This window comes from Scyliorhinus canicula, chromosome 3, assembly GCF_902713615.1.
Source record: "Scyliorhinus canicula chromosome 3, sScyCan1.1, whole genome shotgun sequence".
Lineage (NCBI taxonomy): Eukaryota > Metazoa > Chordata > Chondrichthyes > Carcharhiniformes > Scyliorhinidae > Scyliorhinus > Scyliorhinus canicula.
In genome coordinates this window covers 60,887,704-60,907,660 of record NC_052148.1, presented here as the reverse complement: position 1 = coordinate 60,907,660, position 19,957 = coordinate 60,887,704, and the positions used below count along the sequence as shown (strand labels likewise).

General features: G+C 45.2%; 1 protein-coding gene across 1 annotated transcript in view; it reads left to right on the top strand.

The window, feature by feature from the left end:
* The window catches only part of amacr (alpha-methylacyl-CoA racemase), a 106,585-nt gene that overhangs the window by 58,980 nt on the left and 27,648 nt on the right, over positions 1–19,957 (top strand). Inside the window, exon 5 of the mRNA XM_038790614.1 lies at positions 6,782–6,968. Within this exon, the coding sequence (XP_038646542.1) occupies positions 6,782–6,968 (187 nt within the window). The remainder of the gene's footprint in view (positions 1–6,781; positions 6,969–19,957) is intronic.

The window sequence follows — 19,957 nt, the reverse complement described above, 5'->3', positions numbered from 1 at the left end:
AATCGAACCTGGGACCCTGGAGCTGTGAAGCATTGATGCTAACCACCATGCTACCGTGAGGCCCCAATGCAGCCAAATTTTTTTTACATGTTCCCGGCCATTTTAAAGGCCGCTTGCAGCTGGCGTTATTAAAAGCTGGCTTCTGCACGGGGATTTGCGCAATCGGGAGTGCCGCGAAAGATGGCTCCGCGACCCTCCCGACACCCGCCCGCGACCCACCCGCTGGTCGCGTCCCCGAGTTTGAAGAACACTGATCTAGTACATTCCTCCACCATACCCAACTCCTCTCCCTTCACCCATGGTACCTTCCGATGCAATCGCAGAAGGTGTAATAACTGCCCCTTTACCTCTTCCATGTTTAACATCCCAGGCCCAAAATATTCATTCCAGGTTAAGCAGTGTTTCACTTGCACCTCTGTCAATTTGGTCTATTGCATTTGCTGCTCCCAATGTGGTCTCTATATTGGAGAGACCAAATGTAGACTGGGTGATCGCTTTGCTGAGCATCTTCGGTCTGTGCGCATTCAGGACCCTGACCTTCCCATTGATTGCCATTTTAACACAAGACCCTGCTCCCATGCCCACATGTCTGCCCTTGGCCTGCTGCAATGTTCCCGTGAAGCTCAATGCAAACTAGAGGAACAGCATCTTATCGTCTGGTTAGGCACGCTACAGCCTTTCGGTCTCAACATCAAATTCAACAACTTCAGATGATTAGCTCTCCTCCACCTCCACTCCTTTGTTTTCATTCCATTTCATTTTAACTGTTTTTTAGCTTTTATTTCTTTCTTGTCTTTATATATATATTATATTAACCCCTCTCCCCTTGCCTTTTCTCCCCTTTGCTTCCCCCTTCCCCTCTATATCTGTCACAGCTTACCCTCTGATTTTAGTTTCCCTGCTGTTTGGCCTTTCACACCTTTTATTCTCTCTGGGACTGCCATCAGCAGTCTTTCCCCGTGGTTTCTGTGGCTATGACTCATCTTTGATTCCCTCACGATGCTGTGCCGACCATTTATCCTAATCTAAGATCAACCTAACCTACACCCCTTCAATTTACTGCTGTCCATGTGCCTGTCCAAGAGTCGCTTCAATGTCCCTAATGACTCTGACTCCACCACCTCTGCTGGCAGTGCATTTCACGCACCTACCACTCTCTGTGAAATGAACCTACCCCTGACATCGTCCCTATATCTTCCTCCAATCACCTTAAAATTATGTCTCCCTCGTGATAGCCATATCCGCCCTGGGGAAAAGTCTCTGGCTATCCACTCTATCCATGCCTCTCATCACCTTGTACACCTCTATCAAGTTACCTCTCTTCCCTTTTCGTTCCAGTGAGGAAACTCTAGCTCCCTCAACCTTTCTTCATAAGACATGTCCTCCAGTCTGGGCAGCAACCTGGTAAATCTCCTCTGCATCCTCTCCAAAGCATCCATCCTTCCTATAATGAGGCGACCAGAACTGGACACAATATTCCAAGTGTGGTCTAACCAGGGTTTGATAAAGCTGCAGCAAAACCTTGCGGCTCTTAAACTCAATCCCCCTGTTAATGAAAGTCAACACACCACACACCTTCTTAACAACCCTATCAACCTGGGTGGGAAGTTTGAGGGATCTATGTTCATGGACCCCAAGATCCCTCTGTTCCTCCACACTTCCAAGAATCTGCTTTTAACCCTGTATTCAGCATTCAAATTCGACCCTCCAAAATGAATCATTTCACATTTATCTTGGTAGGCCTGGTCCAGTTCAACAGTGATGTAGTTGGATGCCTGAGCATACAGGGCATTCATGACCTCCCAGTTGCACCTGTAGGCTGTAGTTTGAGAAATGCCTCACAGGTTGCAGCTCGAGCCCTGGAATGAGCTGGTTGCATAAAAGTTCAGGGCTGTGGTGACCTTCACGGCCACCGGGAGCGAGTGTCCTCCTCCACGGGGTGCCAAGTCCGCGAGGATGTGACACATGTACCGCATTGTCTCTTTGATAGAACAAAGAAAAGTACAGCACAGGAACATGCCCTTCGTCCCTCCAAGCTTGTACTGATCATGATGCCTTAACTTTAAAAAAAAAGCTGCTGCCCTTACTCGGTCCGTATCCCGATACTTCCTCTCTATTCATGTATCCATCCAGATGCCTCTTAAATGTTGCTAATGTGCCTGCTTCCAACACATCCTCTGGCAGCGTATTCCAGGCACCCACCACGCTCTGTGTGAAAACCTTACACTGCACATCTTCCTTAAACTATCCTCCTCTCACCTTGAACGGGGCTGTTTAGCACACTGGGCTAAATCGCTGGCTTTGAAAGCAGACCAAGTAGGCCAGCATCACGGTTCAATTCCCGTAACAAACAGGCGGCGGAATGTGGCGACTAGGGGCTTTTCACAGTAACTTCATTTGAAGCCTACTCGTTTTTCATTTCATTTTCATTTCACCTGTGTCCCCTTGTAAATTGACACTTCCATCTTGGAAAAAACATTTGACCATCCACCCTGTCTATGCCTCTCATAATTTTGTAGACCTCTGTCAAGTCTCCCCTCAGCCTCCGTCTTTCCAGTGAAAATAATCTGTTCAACCTCTCCTCATAACCAACACCATCGGGATCAGTCAACATCCTGGTGAACTTTCTTTGCACTCTCCAAAGCTTCCACGCCCTTCTATACATGCTATACGTCATCACATCGAACGACTAACCTTGGGCAGTCTTGTGGCCACACCCTCTGGGTTCCTCCTTGGCCTGATTGCTGGTGAGTCTTGAGGGTGTGCGGCGATCCCTGCACATGGAGTGGTGCCTTCAGCCTGCGTCATCTCTGCTGCCGCCTTCTCCGGCATCTGCCTTCCTCAGCTACCACCAGGCAATTCGAGGGCGACCGCTACAAGACCAACAATGCCATCCATTTTGATATCTGTAAGGAATTGGGGAAGGAGAGAGATTGACAATCGGTTAGGGCTTGCATCCTGGGATCCTCTAATCCCACAAGACCCCACCCCACACTTAGCATGATTGTCCTATCTTCTCTCAGAGTGCCATCAAATGAGGCAGTTGTGCTGGAAAACCTTGCTCTGCACACTCGCCACTGGCCACATCAGGAGTCCCTGGACCGCAGCCGGGAATAATAGGGAGAGCATGCTCAGGTACATTCCTCTGATCCACACACTTACCCTTTGGCCGTGAGAGGAACCCCAGTGCTAAAGCCCTGCTCTTTAGTTTGCAACTGCCTCTAAGGCGCTGACCTAGAGTTCAGGCACAGTGTTCAGGCTTCAAAGTTTCTTTGAAATGCTATGCACTAATCATCCTCTGAAGCATGGCACGTGTACCCTGGAGTACGCACTTGAGGGGGGGATGGGTAAATATCCAGTTCTTTACCAAAGACATAGGTAGAACAAGGATACAGGTTCAGCTGAAGGAATATGAGCAACTGGGGGCTAAATTAAAAAGCAGAACCAAGAAAGTAATAATCTCCAGATTACTATCTGAGCTACGAGCTAATTAGCACAGGGTCATAAGATTAAAGAGGTAAATGCGTGGCCCAGAGGTTGGTGTGGGAGAAATGAGTTTGAATTCTTGGGACATTGGCTCCTGTACTTGGTGAGGGGGAGGGGGGTGGGGTGTTGCTCAGGAGTTTCCAGAACAAATAATAGAACAGAGAGTTTAGAAAGCAACAGGAATCTAACATCAGGCACAGCAGATAAGAGGACAACTATGAGAACGGGTGCTTTCAATGCAGGACTGAGGGTCTTGTGCACAAATGCAAGCAGTATATGAAACAGGTAAATGAACTTGGAGCGCACATTGAAGTTGGCGAGTCAATGTTGTGGGCATCACAGACATGTGGCTCAAAGAGGATCAGGGCCGAGATCTAAATATCCAAGGATATGTGTCCTATCGATAGGACAGGCAGATGGGTAGAAGAGGCAGGATTGCATTGTTAGTAAGAAACTAACTTAAATCGATAGCAAGAGGCCATATAGGATTAGTAGGCATAGAAATTGTTTGGATAGAGTTGAGGAATCGCAAAGGAAAAGTCGTCAGGATGTGGGGCAGAAAATAAATCAGGAGATAGAAAAGGCATGTAAGCAAGGCAATATATTACAATAATCGTGGAAGACTTCAATATGTAGGTGGACACGGAAAATCATGTTGGTAGCAGATACCAAAAAAAGGAATTTGCGGAAAGTCTATGCGATGGTTGTTTGGAGCAGTTTGTGGTACAGCCCACTAGGGAACAAGCTATTGTGGATTTGGTGATGTACAATGAGGCAGATTTGATTAGGGAACTTAAAATAAAGGAATCTTTCGGGGTCAGTGACCACTATGATAGAATTTACCCAGCAGTTTGAGAGGGAGAAGCTGGAATCAGTTGTAATGGTATTACAATTGAATAAAGGTAACTACAAAGACATGAAGGAGGAGCTTACCAGAGGTGATTGGAAAAGGAGCCTAACAGGGAAGACGGTGGAACAGCAGTGGCAGAGATTTTTTGGGGTTATTCTGGAGGCACAACAGAAATTCATTCCAAGGAGGAGGAGGAACATGCTGAGGGAGGATGAGGTGACCATGGCTGACTGGGGGAGTCAGGAACAGCATAAAAGCAGAAGAAAAAACACACAATGTAGTGAGGATTAGTGGTAAACCAGAGGATAGGGAAGCCTTTAAAAGCAAGCAGATGACAACAAAAGGCAATCGGGGGTGAAAAGATGAAATATGAGTGCAAGCTGGCTAGTACTATAAAAGGAGATGGCAAGAGATTTGTCGCTATATGGGTGGCAAGGGTGGACTTTAGACCATTGGAAAATAAGGCTGGAGAAGTAGTAATGGAGAGCAAAGAAATGGGGGAGGAACTCAATAGGTACTTTGTATCAGTCTTCACAATGGAAGACACTCGTGGCATACCAGAACTTCAAGAGAGTTGGGGGCAGAGGTGAGTATAGTGGTCATCACTGAGGAAAAGGTGCTGGAGAAGCTGAAAGTTCTGGAGGTGAATAAATCACCTGGAGATGGGCTACACCCCAGGGATTGCTGAGGGGATTGTGGAGGCATTGATGGTGATCTTTCAGGAATCACTCAGTCAGGGAGGGCCCCAGAGGACTGGAAAGTGGCTAATGTAACAGCTCTGTTTAAGAAGAGAGGGAGACAGAAGACGGGAAATTATAGGTTGGATAGCCTGACTTCAGTTGTTGTTAGATTTTAGAGTCCATCATTACGGACGAGACTCGAGAGTACTTGGAAGTACATGGTAAAATAAGGCTGAGTCAGCGCAACTTCATCAAGGGGAAGTCATGCCTGACAAATCTGTTAAACATCTTTGAGGAGGTAACAAGGAAGTTAGACAAAGGAGAATCAGTGGATGTGATCTATTTAGATTTCCAGAAGGTCTTTAACAAGGTGCCATACAGGAGACTGCTAAATAAGATAAGAGCCCATGGTGTTAGAGGCAAGGTACTGACATGGATAGAGGACTGGCTGGTAGCCGGTGTTTTACAGGGGTGAGTGTTGGGACCAAACTATTCATGATATACATTAACAATCTGGAAGAAGGAACTGAGGGCATTGTTGCAAAGCTTGCAGATGATACAAAGATATGTAGAGGGACAGGTAGTGCTGAGGAAGCTGAGATGCTGCAGAAGGACTTGGACAGCTTTGAGAGTGGGAAAAGAAGTGGCAGATGGATTACAATGTGGAAAAGTGTGAGGTTATGCACTTGATAGGAAAAATAAAGGCATAGACTATTTTCTAAACAGGGTAAGGCTTCGGAAATCTGAAGCACAAAGATACTTAGGAGTCCTAGTTCAGGATTCTCTTAAAGTTAACATGTTCTTTAGGGAAGGAAATCTATCGTCCTTACCTGACCTGGCCTACATGTGACTCCAGACCCACAGTAACGTGGTTGACTCTTAAATGCCCTTGGGGATGGGCAATAAATGCTGGCCCAGCCATGATGCCCTTATCCCATGAATTAATTAAAAAACACATGCAGGTTCAGTTGCAGTTAGGAAGGCAAATGCAATGTTCACCTTAATTTTGAGAGGGCTAAAATAACAAGAGCAGGGATGCACTGCTGAGGCTGTATAAGGCTCTGGTCAGAGCCCATTTGGAATATTGTGAGCAGTTTGGGCCACATATCTAAGGAAGGATGTGCTGGCCTTGGAGGGGTCCAGAGGAGGTTCACAAGAATGGTCCCAGGAATTAAGGGCTTGTCATATGAGGAGCAGTTGAAGACTCTGGGTCTGTAGTCGATGGGAGTTCAAATGGATAAGGGAGGATCACATTGAAACTTACAGAATACTGAGAGGCTTAGATAGAGTGAATGTAGAGAAGATGTTTCCACGAATAGGAGAAACTAGAAGCCAAGGGCACAGCCACAGACCAAAGGGACGATCCTTTAAAACTGAGGTGAGGAGAAATTTCAGCCAGAGGGTGGGGAATCTGTGGAATTCTTTGCTGGAGAAGGCTGTGGAGGCCAAGTCACTGCGTGTCTTTAAGACAGAGATAGATAGGATCTTGTTTATGAAGGGGAGAAGATGGGAGAAGGTAGAAGAATAAGGATGAGAAACATGGTTGAATGGTGAAGCAGACTCAATGGGCTAAATTACCTAATTCTGCTTCTATATCTTCTGATCTTATGGTATAATTATTTTAAATATATAAATTAGAAACTTCCAATGGAACTTCTTGATTCCATGACTGAAAGTGAGTACATTTAATTTTAATGATCTCTATATTTTCTGTCTTGCCATTTTTCTGTTCTTCTATTTTTAAAATCTGACTGCTGTTTGTTAGGTTGAAGGAGCAGCTTACTGTAGTTCTTGGCTTTGGAAATCACAACAATTAGGTCTTTGGAATCGGGAAAGAGGTGAAAATCTGCTGGACACTGGAGCACCATTCTATGAAACCTACAAGACTTCTGATGGAAAGTACATGGCCGTTGGTGCATTGGAGCCTCAATTTTATGACAAGCTGATAGAAGGCAAGTGTGCTTTTCGTTTGCCATGATTCCTCTATCTGATTAGCAATCTTTACTCTTGAGTATGAAGGATATAAATCCTGTTATCAGTCCGAACATATTAATTTACGTCTTTGCCCCTTATTCTACTCTCACAGTTTAAGTAATATTTTGGGTTAACTTTTCTATAGTGCTTTGCACAAAGACCTCTTTTCCAACCCCAAAAGCCTAAGTCTTGCCCATCTTCCCTCATAGGTCAGACCCTGACACTAAGGTTCAGCCATGTGGTGCTTCTCTGCAGTGCCTCTTCTAACTTGTTCTATCAATCATTCTGTCTGTCTTTCTGTTCTTTTTGCACCACATGCTTTTTCTATTCTTTTCATGGGCTATGGGAATTGCTGGATTGACCAGCATTTTTATTGGCCATCCCTGATTGTCTTTGAGTAGTGGTGAAAAGCCTTGAGCCATTGCAGTCCATGTCATCTAGGTACATCGACAGTGCTGTTGGAGTGGGAGTTCGAGGATTTTGACCAGTGACTCTCGTCTCTCTTTATCTACCTTAACAAGTGCTTGAATCATCTTAAATGAATCAGGAAATGCAAGCATGATGTTTGGAACCTTTCCTCAGTGTATCCCTTTGAGACCCAGTATTATTCTAGTTAATCTCTGCCTGTATCCTTTCCAAGTCCACTATATCCTCCTTGAGATACTGTGTACATAACTGATGAGGCTTTATAAACCAAAACTTGACATCCCCCATATCAGTGGTTAGCATCGCTGCCTCACAGTCCAGGGCAACAATTTGGCAGATGGAATACAATGTGGAGAAATGTGAGGTTATCCAATTTGGTGGGGGAAACAGAGATACAGAATATGATTCAAATGTTGCGAGGCTGGGAATTGTTGAACTTCAAAGGGACTTGATGTCTTTGTTCAGAAGTCACTGAAAGCTAATATGCAGGTTCAACAAGGAATTACAAAGGCAAATTTTATGTTCGCCTTTATTAAGTTTGTAAGAATAAAAATTTCACTGCAACTGTATGGAATCTTGGTGAGACTGCATCTGGAGTATTAGATGTGTAGTTTTGGTCTCCTTACCCAAGGAACGATATACTTGCCACAGAGGGCGTGCACTGAAGGCTCACTAAATTCATTCCTGGAATGGACACATTGGTTCCTGAGAAGAGATTAAATAGACTGGGCCTTCATTTCCTGGACTTTGGAAGAATGAGTGGTGATCTTGTTCAAACATACAAAATTGTCCAGGGTTCAACAGGGGTAGATGCAGGCTGGGGGTCTAGAACCAGGGGACAGAGTCTCAGAATAATTGTGGGCCACTTAGGACTCTGACGACGAGGATTTTTTTTCCCTCATAAGGTGGCGAATCTTTGGATTCTAACCCAGAAGGCTGTGGTGACTCAATTGTTGAATAAATTCAAGACTGAGATCAATATTTAAATCATCAAAGGATATGGGGATAGAAGGGAAAATGGTGTTGAAGTAGAAGATCAGCCATGATCTGAGTGAATGGCAGAGCGGGCTTTCAGGACTGAATGGCCTACTCCTATTTCTCATGTCCTTCTGTTGTTCCACTTTATAAAAGCTTTCCCATTGTCATAGTTATCAATTTGTTATATTTAACTACATCTTAGTAAATATTTTGCATCTCGTAAAAATCCCTCCTTCGTTCATGCATCCTGATTTATCACTACTGCATTTATATCAACATTTCCATTGGGAACTCCTATACAATTCCCATTGCTTACGCTGCCTTATTTATCCCACATAGCCACCTATATCTAGTCAGCAATTCTAAGCATTTGCTAATATGAAAAGCATCAATTGCAAAAGTGCCATTTGTACCTCATTAAACTGACACGGCTAATTTATGCAGTTCAAACAACTTGTTGTACCTCATGAATCTCCAAACGCACAGTTACCTCTAAAACTCTGCTACTTCTGTCAGCATATCTTGCTGGCCTGTGGAGCTGGATACATTGTGGTTCTCTATAACTGTTTGGAAGGAGATCATACAGGCCGCTTTATTTACTTATGGAACATTTGGATAATATCCAAATTAAAAATAATAAAGCATTGAATTGACACGTTCCAACTCCATTTAAGATGAGATTGCACACCTAGCCTATTTGACGCACCCCCTCTTGTAAACACCTCGGTATATGCTGAATATAATCATTATGAGTTCTTTATACCTCCTCTACTTCATACTAGCATTTATTTGTTACTCCAGGCACTGCATATGGTGGATAAGGCATATTGGCGCTAATGCTTCAGTTATAAGTGAGATGAACTATATTAGCAACTTGCACACTTAACCTGCCTCTGTTGTAAACAATTTTTCCTCTTGAGGGTGAGTCCAAAACTAGGGGCCAGAAATTCAAGATAGTCACTAATTAATCCAATAAGGAGAAACGACTTTACTAGAATAGTAAGAATGTGAAAATCACGACAACATGGAGTAGTTGAGATGATGAACTTAGACGCATTTAAGGGGAAGCGGAACAGTAAATGAGGGAGAAAGAGTGAGAAGAATATTAGAAAAATATGTTGATAAGATGAGATGAATTACATGGCAAATAACCAGTTTCAATGTTGTAATTTGATGTAGTTCAACAGAAACACATTTTCTGCCACTGGGTGGTACTCTAGATCTTCCCCATCCCACTGTGTAGCTACTAAGCTTCCCCCTGGAAATATTCTGCTTTTTCTGCCTGTTGCATCTGAAATGCAAGTGAAACAATTTTCTCAATTTAAAAAAAATATTGGCTGCTCATTGCAAGTTTTAAATTTATTTGATGCAAGTTTTGATCTCTCTGATTCCTGCTGCCCTATTCACATTTTCTAGTGTTTGTTATCCTCTGTGCTCCAACTTGAGTGAGCCACAATTTCTTTGCCTCAACCTAACTCCCATCCAGGTTGAATTGAACCGCCTGGCATCCAGTTCAACTGTTTTAGACCAAGACCCAAATCCTCATGACCTGGCATATGACTCACTCTACCATTACCAGCAAGCCAGGGGATCTATCCTGGTTCAATGAAGAGTGCAGGAGGGAATGTCTGGAGCAGCATCAGGAATGCCTAAAAATGAGGTATTAACCTGATGAAGCTGTAACACAGGACTATATGTATGCTAAAGAGATGAAGCAGCACGTGATTGACGAGGATAAGCCATCCAACAACAGACTGATCAGATTAAAGCTCTGCAATCCTGCCACATCCAGTCGTGATTGTTGGGGGATAATTAAACACGAATTGGAGGAAGACACAGCACAAACATCCCATCCCAACTCTCAGTGATGGGAAGCCAGAACATCAGTGCAAAAGACCAAGCTGAGACATTTGCAACCATTTTCAGCCAAAAGTGCCGAATGGATAATCCATCTCGACCTCATGCGGAGGTCACCAGCATCATGGATTTCAGTCTTCAACAAATTTAATTCATGTGGTGCAAGAGCCCCTCAAAAATTAAGTTGATCGGAATCAAGGGGGAAACTCTTCACGAATTGGAGTTATATCTAGCATAAAGTAAGACAGTTGGCCTTAGGTCATTGCTTGCATGTGTTTGTCAGGTTGTGCCCTGACCTCAACCATCTTCTGATTCTTCATCTTTGACCTTGTCACTCATCATTGTTGGCAGTTGACCATCGAGTGCTAGTCAACAGGTAAGTTTGAATGGAAGAATCTACATGAAGCTGCTCCTCTAATCATAGGCCACTTCTTTCCCATGTTTGCTGCTGATAAGCTCACTAGAACCCCGAGGAATGAAGGTCTGGGGAGCCAGGGACTGGGAGCCCAGGGCCCGGAAGCAAGACCCGGGGAAAGAAGGTGACAGGGCACATGGCCCAGGGAGCAGAGGTGCTAGGATGCATGGCCCAGGGAGCAGAGGTGCCAGGCAAATGGGCCAGGGAACAGAAGTGCCAAAGCCTGTGACCCAAGCGTCCAGAGCACCCCAGGTGGGCCGGAGCAGAGCATGAAGCAACGGGCGTGGGACCCACTGGCACCTGAGTGAGTGAGTGACTGGAGACTGTGTAAGTGCGAAGTGTGAGGAAGGGAGTGTGTGTGTGTGTGTGTGTGTGTGTGTGTGTGTGTGTGTGTGTGTGTGTGTGTGTGTTTGGGGGGGGGGGGGGGGGGGGGGGTAAAATATAAATGCTTTATTTTACTCTTAATTTATGTATGATGACTTCTGACTCCAGACAGTTTGCTGATACTGCTTCAGCCCACATGCTATTCTTGCCCCTCTTGCGTGATCCACTACCTTTACCTCCCCAACCATTCCTGACTGCTTGCTAGTTGGTTTGTTTCCCACTACTTGGATCTCGGCTCTCGCTCACCTCTGTGCCCCTGCTCCGAGTTTCTGTTTCCATTATGCTTGCCATTATGCTTGTCATCCTCCATCGTTACCAACAGTTTGTGTTTTTATTTAAGTGCTTATAGTATTATGGCATATAATAACAGAAAAAGAGGTTCTGACCACATCCACACCATCACTAATACCACCCATTTCTGCCTCCATATCACTATTCCAATGCACTCCTGGTCAGCCCCCCACATCCTTACTGTAAATATCTACGACTCTATGGGTCATCTAAACCTTTGCTGCTCTTATCCTAACTTTCACTAAGTTCTGTTCATCATCACTCCTATTTTTGTTGAATTGACCTGCATTGGCTTCTGAGCTGGCAATGCCTTGATTTAAAATTCTCCTCTTTGTTTTCAAATCTCTGCATGACATCACCCTCTACCAATCTCTAACCTCCTTCAGCCCCACAACCTGAGCTATCTATGCTCCTCCAATTCTGGCCTCTTGAACATCCTCTAGTTTAATTGCCCCACTATTCACGGTTGTGTCTTCAACCTCCAAAGCCCAAAGTCAGCGATTCCCTCCTTAAATCTATTTTCTCCTTTAGGTTTGTATTTAAATACCTTTAGCTCAAGCTTTTGGTCACCTCCCCTAATATCCCCTTAAATAGCTCTGTGTCAAATTTTGCTTGATAATACTCCTGTGATGCATTTTGGGATGTTTTACTATGGGAAAGATGCCATATAAATACAATTTGTTGTTGTTAGCGATTTCTCACCGAGAAGGAAAGAATTTAGCAATGGGGACAAATAGAGAAAGGGGCAAAGAAGAGTGGAATGGCAGAGAAAAAAAATAGATATGGAAGACAGACAGAGAAAAGCGACAGCACCAAGACATGGTTTAGAGATTTACCTTGAGCAACATCTCAGGAAGTTCATTATTACTTAAAAAACACTCAGGGCTGGATTCCTCCATCCCGTCTGCCAGAAGATCAGCATGGATGGGATGCGGACCATGTAACGGTCCATTGACCTCAGGTGGGAATTTTAGGTCACATAGTGGGCACGGCCGGAGAATCCCGCCCTCAGTAAACTTTATTAAGGCAGAGAAATGCTTGCATTTTACTTGAATTTGAAATGAACAGACTCATTGTAAGTCATCATGGTGCAATATGTTTGGACTTAAAACTTCTTAAAGCACTTTCAGTTTAATTGAAGTGACAGATTTGGTTCAGCTGAGCAGTTTCCATTGATGTTAAGTTTTCTGATTTCTATCACAGAAGCTGTCCTTTCTTTCTCACGACAAGGGAAATCCAAGACTGTGCGGTGATGCAGATGCTTTACAATCTTATCCATAGAGGAGATGGCTGTGCTAATCCTATGGACTACCTTCATCTCTTAAACTCAGAAACCAATTTAATTAATTTGTATCTAATATTTTAAAGGTTCCACAAAGTGTTCTCTTTGCATACCTTCAGTAATTAATATTGGGATTATTTATCCTATTGCTAAGCTATTTAGCTTCTGCCCTGATTACTATTAATCATTTTTGAAAGATCAGTGTTGTCACTGAACTTTTTTCTATCCCTATCACATTGTCTGATTTTAGAATTGTGACACCAAGAAGTACATAATTAAACTATGCATTTCTTACAGCATTAGGCAATATTAGTTTTCTACAGGTAAATGCCACTTGCCTAGTATAAACATTGCAAAACAAGATTTTTGCATTTCAGTAATCAAATTCAAAATTAGGATTTAAAAGGAAGCACGAAGGAGTTCAAATAATATATTTGTACTCCTTCGTGCTGCCTTTTAAAGCCTAATTTTCAATTTGATTAGCGGAATGCAAAAATCCTGTTTTGCAATGTTTATGCAAGATACCACTTCCCAAAATGTTAACAAGATCTGTAATTTATATACATAAGCAATTGAGTTGTTTTTCAAGTTGAATTTGTCTTTTGCACTTTAACACTGTTGCTTCAAAGGTTTGGGGTGGGATTCTCCAATCCCCCGCTGGGTCGGAGGGGCGGCGTTAATCCCGCCCTGACGCCAGCTGCCGAATTCTCCGCGCCGGTTTTCGGCTGGGGGCGGGGATCACATTGCGCCGGTCGGGGGCTGTTGGCAGCGCGACCTCCCTGGCAATTCTCCGGGCCCCGATGGGCCGAGCGGCCGCCCTTTTTTGGCCAATCCCGCCGGTGTGAAATGGACATGGTCCATCACAGCGGGACCTGGCTTGTAGGCCGGCTAGGTCAGTCCTCGCAGGTGGGGGGGTGGCTGGGGGGGTGGGTGCCATGGTGGCCTAGCCCGCAATGAGGGCCCACTGATCTGTGGGCGGACCTGTGCCATGGGAGTACTCTTTCCTTCCGTGCCAGCCTCTGTAGGGCTCCGCCATGGCCGGCGCGGAGGCGAAACCCCCCTGCGCATGCACAGGAACACGCTGGCCAGTCTGCGCATGCGCGGAAGGAACCACACTGGCAGTTCTGCGCATGCGCCAACTTGCGCCGGCTCTTTGGCACCGGTTGGCGCGGCGCCAGCCCCTCCGGCGCCAGTCTAGCCCCTGGATGTGGGGAGGATTCCGTACCTTTGGGTCGGCCCGACGCCGGAGTGGTTCGTGCCTCTCTTGGCGCCGGGGTCGGGCCATCCGGTCAGTTGCGGGAAAATCCCGCCCTTGGTGTGTCGGTTCATTATCAACTGTCCGTTGTGATTCTCAGTATCTCTGTGCAAAAATCAAAATAGAGGCCTGGGTTTGTAATCTTTTTTCACCGCTCAATCTTCAAGACCTTCTGACACTGATGCAATTAAAGTCTCTCTTGTCTATTTGTTATAAAGGTCCAAATGATTGGAGCAAGTTCCTGTGGGCTTAGGTGCACAACAAAAGCGTAACTTTCAGCGCCAAATTGACAAATTCATTTACAAGCTACTTGAATGGCTTGTGTGAGAAATGAAAATCTTGAAATTCTCATGAAGGAGTGTGCTTATCAGATGGTGGAATTAAATTGCCTTGTTAAGTTTATATCATAGGCGCTTAATCTGTGAGTACATTAAGTACGCTCAACTGTTTGGGACACATCCAATGTGACTCCCTTTGATTAGGACTCTCACCTCTTGAGTCAAAATGTTGTGAGTTCAAGTCCCACTTCAGAGACAAGAGTACAAAATTTTAGCCTGATACTCCAATGCAGTACTTAAGTGCTATGCTGTAAGAGGAGCGAGCCTTGTTTTAATCACACATTAATCACATTGTTCTCGGCATTCTGGTGACGGCATGTAGGTTGGGGGTTGCACGTTGGGTGACTCCCGCTAAAGCTTTGGTTTTTTGGCCCTTTTCACCCAGTTTTGGGGGGAAATTTTTTATGAACAGTCTCCAGTAAAGTCGTGGTAATTGGAGGATGTTGAAAACCCAACGGAAAGGAACGAGCGCTAGTTCGCCTGAAAGCTCGAGTTTGCTGCAGAGCTCTCTGAGAGGAAAGATGGCGGAGGCAAGTTTGCCGGGTGGGGCTGCGCCCATGACGGTGTACACGCTGGCAGAGGTGATGGCGGTGAAGTTTGAGCAGCAGTTTGATAAGCATTTTGAGCAACATGGGAAGGAGATGATGGGAACTCTCAAACAGTTGGTGGACAATCAATTGGTCCCGATAAAGGAGGCTCTTGGAAAAACATTGACTGTGGTGTGGAAGCATGAAGATGTGTTGAAGTGGGTAGAGGAGGCATAGTCACACCACAGCAACTAGCTCTCTTGATGGGAGAGGAGCTGCAGAAGGTGGAGGAAAGTGATAAAGGGCTGAGAGCCAAAGTGGAGGACCTGGAGAACAGGTCACGGCAGCAGAATCTTCGGTTTGTGGGACTGCCTGGAGGGCTGGAGGTCGACTGAGTACTTTCAAAGATGTTCACCAAGTTGTTGGGGGAGGAGGTGAATACCTCCCTCTTTGAGCTGGATCGGGCTCATTTGTTGCTCCGGGTGAAGCCAAAGGTGAATGATCCACCAAGAGCTGTGATAGTCTGTTCTTTCAGCTATCAGATGAAGGAGCAGGCCCTGAGACGGACCAAGAAGAATCACGAGGTGAGGTAGGAAAGTAGTGACATTAGTATACACCAAGACGTCACGGTAGAGCTGGCAAGATGGCGGGTGGCCTTTAAAAGGGCGAGGCAGCGCTTTATAAGTGCGGTTCAGGGTGGTCTACCCGGCGAAGTTGAGAGTTACGCTTAATTCCAAGGACAGTTACTTTGAGACATCCAAGGAATTCGGGAGGGCTGAAGGATTGGGACTGAACTGAGTTTGGACTTTGTTTTATTATGTTGTGGTTGTGAGGGGATGTTTGGGGGACTCAATATGTTGGGGTTCATTCCCCTTTGATTGGGGTTTATCATGTTTAGTTGGTTTAGAAGTGTGTGTGTGTGTGGGGGGGAGGGGGGTGTTCTGGCATGGCCCCCCTCTCGAGCCAAATTAAGTTGGCTGATGAACGGGAGAAAGGTGGGAGGAGGACCCGGTGGAATTCTATAAGAGATTTTTGGATGTGGTGGTGCCACTGTTGCCGATGTTTGAGGGCGCGGTGGCTAAGGGGGCGCTCCGGGAGATGATGGGACAGGCATCTATTTTGCTGCTGTTAGAAAAGTATAAGGACCCGGTGGAGTCTGGGTCGTGTCGGCCAATATCCCTGTTAAATATGGATATCAAGATTCTTACCAAGGTGTTGGTGCTTCGATTGGAGGAGTGTCTTCCGCACATGATTGGGGGCGTTTAGTCGGGGTTTGTAAAGGGTAGGCAGTTGTCCACAAATGTGCGGCACTTGTTAAACGTACTGCTGTCCTCTTCAGAAGGGTGGGTAGTGGTGCTGGCACTGGATGCAGAAAAGACATTGATCGAGTGAAGTGGAGTTGTTTGTTTGCAATGTTGGAGCTGATTGGTATTGGGTCTAGGTTGGGGCATGGGTCAAATTGTTATATAAGGAACTGTTGGAAGTGTTCGTACACATGAGGTGAACTTGGGATATTTTCAGCTGCATAGGGGAATGAGACAGGGGTGTCCCTTTTGTTTGCACTGGCGATAAGGGTGCTTGGCCATTGCGCTGAAGTGCTCGGATAAGTGAAGGGGGATAGTGAGGGTGGGGGGAGGTGGAGCATAAAGTGTCCGTGTGGAGCATAAGGTGTCCCTGAAGCTGTGGATCTTTTGTTGAATATTTCTAACTCTGGTCCCATAGTGCGTGATATAATGGGGCTGCTTAGGCGATTTAGGGCTTTTTCAGGATACAAATTGAACTTGGAGAAGAGCGAGTGATTTTTGGTTGCCTGTCTAGGGGGGATTGCATTTTGTGTGCCCACTACTCACTTCAGGTACCTGGATGTGCAGGTGGCTAGGGACTGGGCCGGGTTCCGTAATTTGAATTTTATGAGCCTGGTGGGTAGGGTCAAGGCAGATTTGTTGAGCTGGGCCAGCTTCCCCTATCATTGGCAGGCTGGTTACAAGTGATAAAGATGAATATCTTGCCGTTTTTATTTTTATTTCAGCGCTTACCAGTCTTTTTGCCAAAACCGTTTTTATGGGGATGAAACGGTTGATTTTGTCATTTCTATGGGTGGGTAATGTGGTGAGGATTTGGAAGGAGAGGGCGACAGTTGAGGGGGTGATGTATTACTATTGGGCGGCAAACACCGAGAAGGTGTGGGGCTGGATAGAGAACCAGAGGCAATGTGGGTGAGGATGGATGTAGGATCTTGTAGGAGACCGGGATTGTGGGCTCTGGCAATGGCACCTCTCCCGTTAGGCCCAGGGAAATAATCGGGTAGTCCGGTGGTGGCAGACACGCTGAAGGAGGCAATATCGGCAGCATTGGTTGAGCCGGCGGGATTGGATGCTAGGTTTCGGGGATGACATTTCCGGTGACACCTCCCTCGTTGTTGGAAAGGGTGTTGTCGGTGATGGGGTTGGAGGGGAGATCATCACGGTGATTTTTAGGGAGATTTTGGAGGTGGATATGGCGTCACTGGAGGGGGTTAAGGACAATGGGCTGCAAGGTAGCACAGTGGTTAGCACTGCTGCCTCACAGTACCAGTGATCCGGATTCAGTTCCGGCCTCGGATAACTGTGTGGAGTTTGCACATTCTCCCTGTGTCTGCGTGAGTTTCCTCTGGGTGCTCAGGTTTCCTCCCACATTCCAAAGATATGCAGGTTAGATGGATTGGCCATGTTAAATTGCTCTGAGTGTCCAAAGGTTGGGTGGAGTTATACGGTTACGAGGATGGGGAGGGTCGTGGTTCTAGGTAGGGTGACCTTTCAGAGGGTTGGTGCAGACATGATGGACCGAATAGCCTCCTGCACTGTAAGGATTCTATGATTAGGGTGGGAGGAGGAGTTATTGGTGCCACTGGAGATGGGGTTGTGGTGTGAGGTGTTGTTGAGGGTGAATGTCTCAACCTTTTGTGCGAGGCTGGGGTTAATACAATTAAAGGTGGTGCACAGGGCACACCTGGCGAGGTCGAGGATGAGCCCATTTTATGAGGGGTGGAGGACCTTTGCGAGTAGTGTGGGAGAGGTCCCACCAATCATTTACATATGTTCTGGTCTTGCCCGAAGTTGAAAACATTTTGGGGGTTGTTTTTCAGCACCAAGTCGGCGATCTTGCACTTGCATTTGGAGCCCAGTACCCTGGGGTCCATATTTGAGGTGTTGGACTTGCCGAAGCTGCCCTACACCTGCATATTTCCCGAACCTCCTCAATGCTGCAACCTTCCAAGAATCTGCATTCCTCTCACTACCGATATCCTACTTCCCTGCCCCATCATTGTCAACTGTGCCATCAGCCATCTGGGCTCTCTGCTCTGGATTTCCTTCGATAAAGAATTTCAACTCTCTTTCCGGCTTTTAAGATTGTTCTTGCAATTTACCTCATTGACCAAGACTCTCCCAGGAACATAGGAACAGGATTAGGTCATTCAGACACAGGGAGAAAATGCAATCTCCACACAGTTAGGCTACTAATGAAATTTGGCTCATTACTCATAACTAAATCTAATATTGCCTGTCCCCTTTTTGTATCTAGACCACATTGTCGCAGGAAACTATCGTGGACACATTCCAGAAATTCACTTCCTTTCTGACAGGTGTCTGTCTGCCTCTCCCAATCCATGTGTAAGTTAAAATCCACCATTAAAACTACTCTGCCTTTGCTACACATCTACCTGATTTCTGCTATTATGCAATCCTTTTATTCCTTATTCGGCTGTTTGTCAATTTTTGTCTGATTCTGCTTTTTTGTTCTACACCTTGAGACACTTTGAGATGCTCTATAAATGCAAGTCATTGTTGTAAAAATTCAAGTGTCAAGTACAAAATCCACCCACACCAGACAGTCATCCCCTGGCGCTAAAAATCCAACTTTTCATGTGGCAAAAAAAGCTTGATTTACAGTAAAATAGAGTAATGGCTGAGAAAACAGTTCCTGGAAAACTAAGGTCCAGCTAGTTAAGGAAACTAGAGAAGTTCACAGAAGTATTTAAGAAATCTGTAGTTGATGGAACAGAGGAAACTGGGAACCAGAACAAATTACTGTTCAGTAACGTCATAGAGAAGGAGAGGCCAGAAAAATATTTGCACTATAATGTGTCAAATTACAATTTGGGAGACAATATTTGAAATAATTCTGGAAATCAGTGGCTGGATCTTGGAGTTTGTGTAAAAGCCTTCAAGAGAAAGGAAATGTGAAGGAAGAGGGTTAAAACCTAAAAGTGAAACCTTGATGGAAGCAGCAGAGGGATAATTCAAAAGGAGACTTGAAAATGTGACTTTTGAAAGTGGAATTTGAAATAATTTGTGTGAAAGCTGGAGTTCAGTGTGGCGGGTGGCTCGCCATATAAAAATCATTTGGGGAGATTTTAAGGAGCAATCAACAAACATTCACTTGGGTTCAGAATGGAGTGTGTCTTACCACAGTCATATTGTCTGCTTAAAAAGGACTTTGTGTGTTAATGAGACCATTGTAGTTCAAGATACACATCCTAATCCATGTTAATCTTAAAATCTGTGTGTAATTGTTAAACTAAGCGGGGAGTAAAGCATTATTGGATCATAATCCAATTGTTTTCAAGTTTAATTTAAAAAAATTCTTGTTACAACTTATCAGTGGTCCTGTGACTCTGTTCCGCCACATTTTATCCAAAAAGACAGTATAAGTTACAGTCTTTTGGCCCAGTGTTCCATTCCAAGATTGTCCCATCCAGTTGAAACATCAATTGGGACCATAACACCCAGATCTTCAATTAGCTTCTTTGCATCCTCTCAGACAGCATTGTCCTCTACTCCCTGCTGTCTTCGCAGGTGTGCCAAGGTATTCCGAAGCTCACAAAGTGGAAACTATTTCAGTTTCTTTCAACTACCCAGGTTTGAAAGCAAATAACAAAGAAAAGTACAGCACAGGAACAGTCCCTTCGGCCCTCCAAGCCTATGCCGACCATGCTGCCTGTCAAAATTAAAATCTTCTACATCCTATTCATGTATTTGTCAAGAAGCCCCTTAAATGTCACTATTGTCCCTGCTTCCACCACCTCCTCCGGCAGCGAGCTTCAGGCACCCACTACCCTCTGTGTAAAAAAATTTGCCTCGTACATATCCACTAAACCTTGCCCCTCGCACCTTAAACCTATGTCCCCTAGTAATTGACCCCTCTACCCTGGGAAAAAGTCTCTGACTACCCACT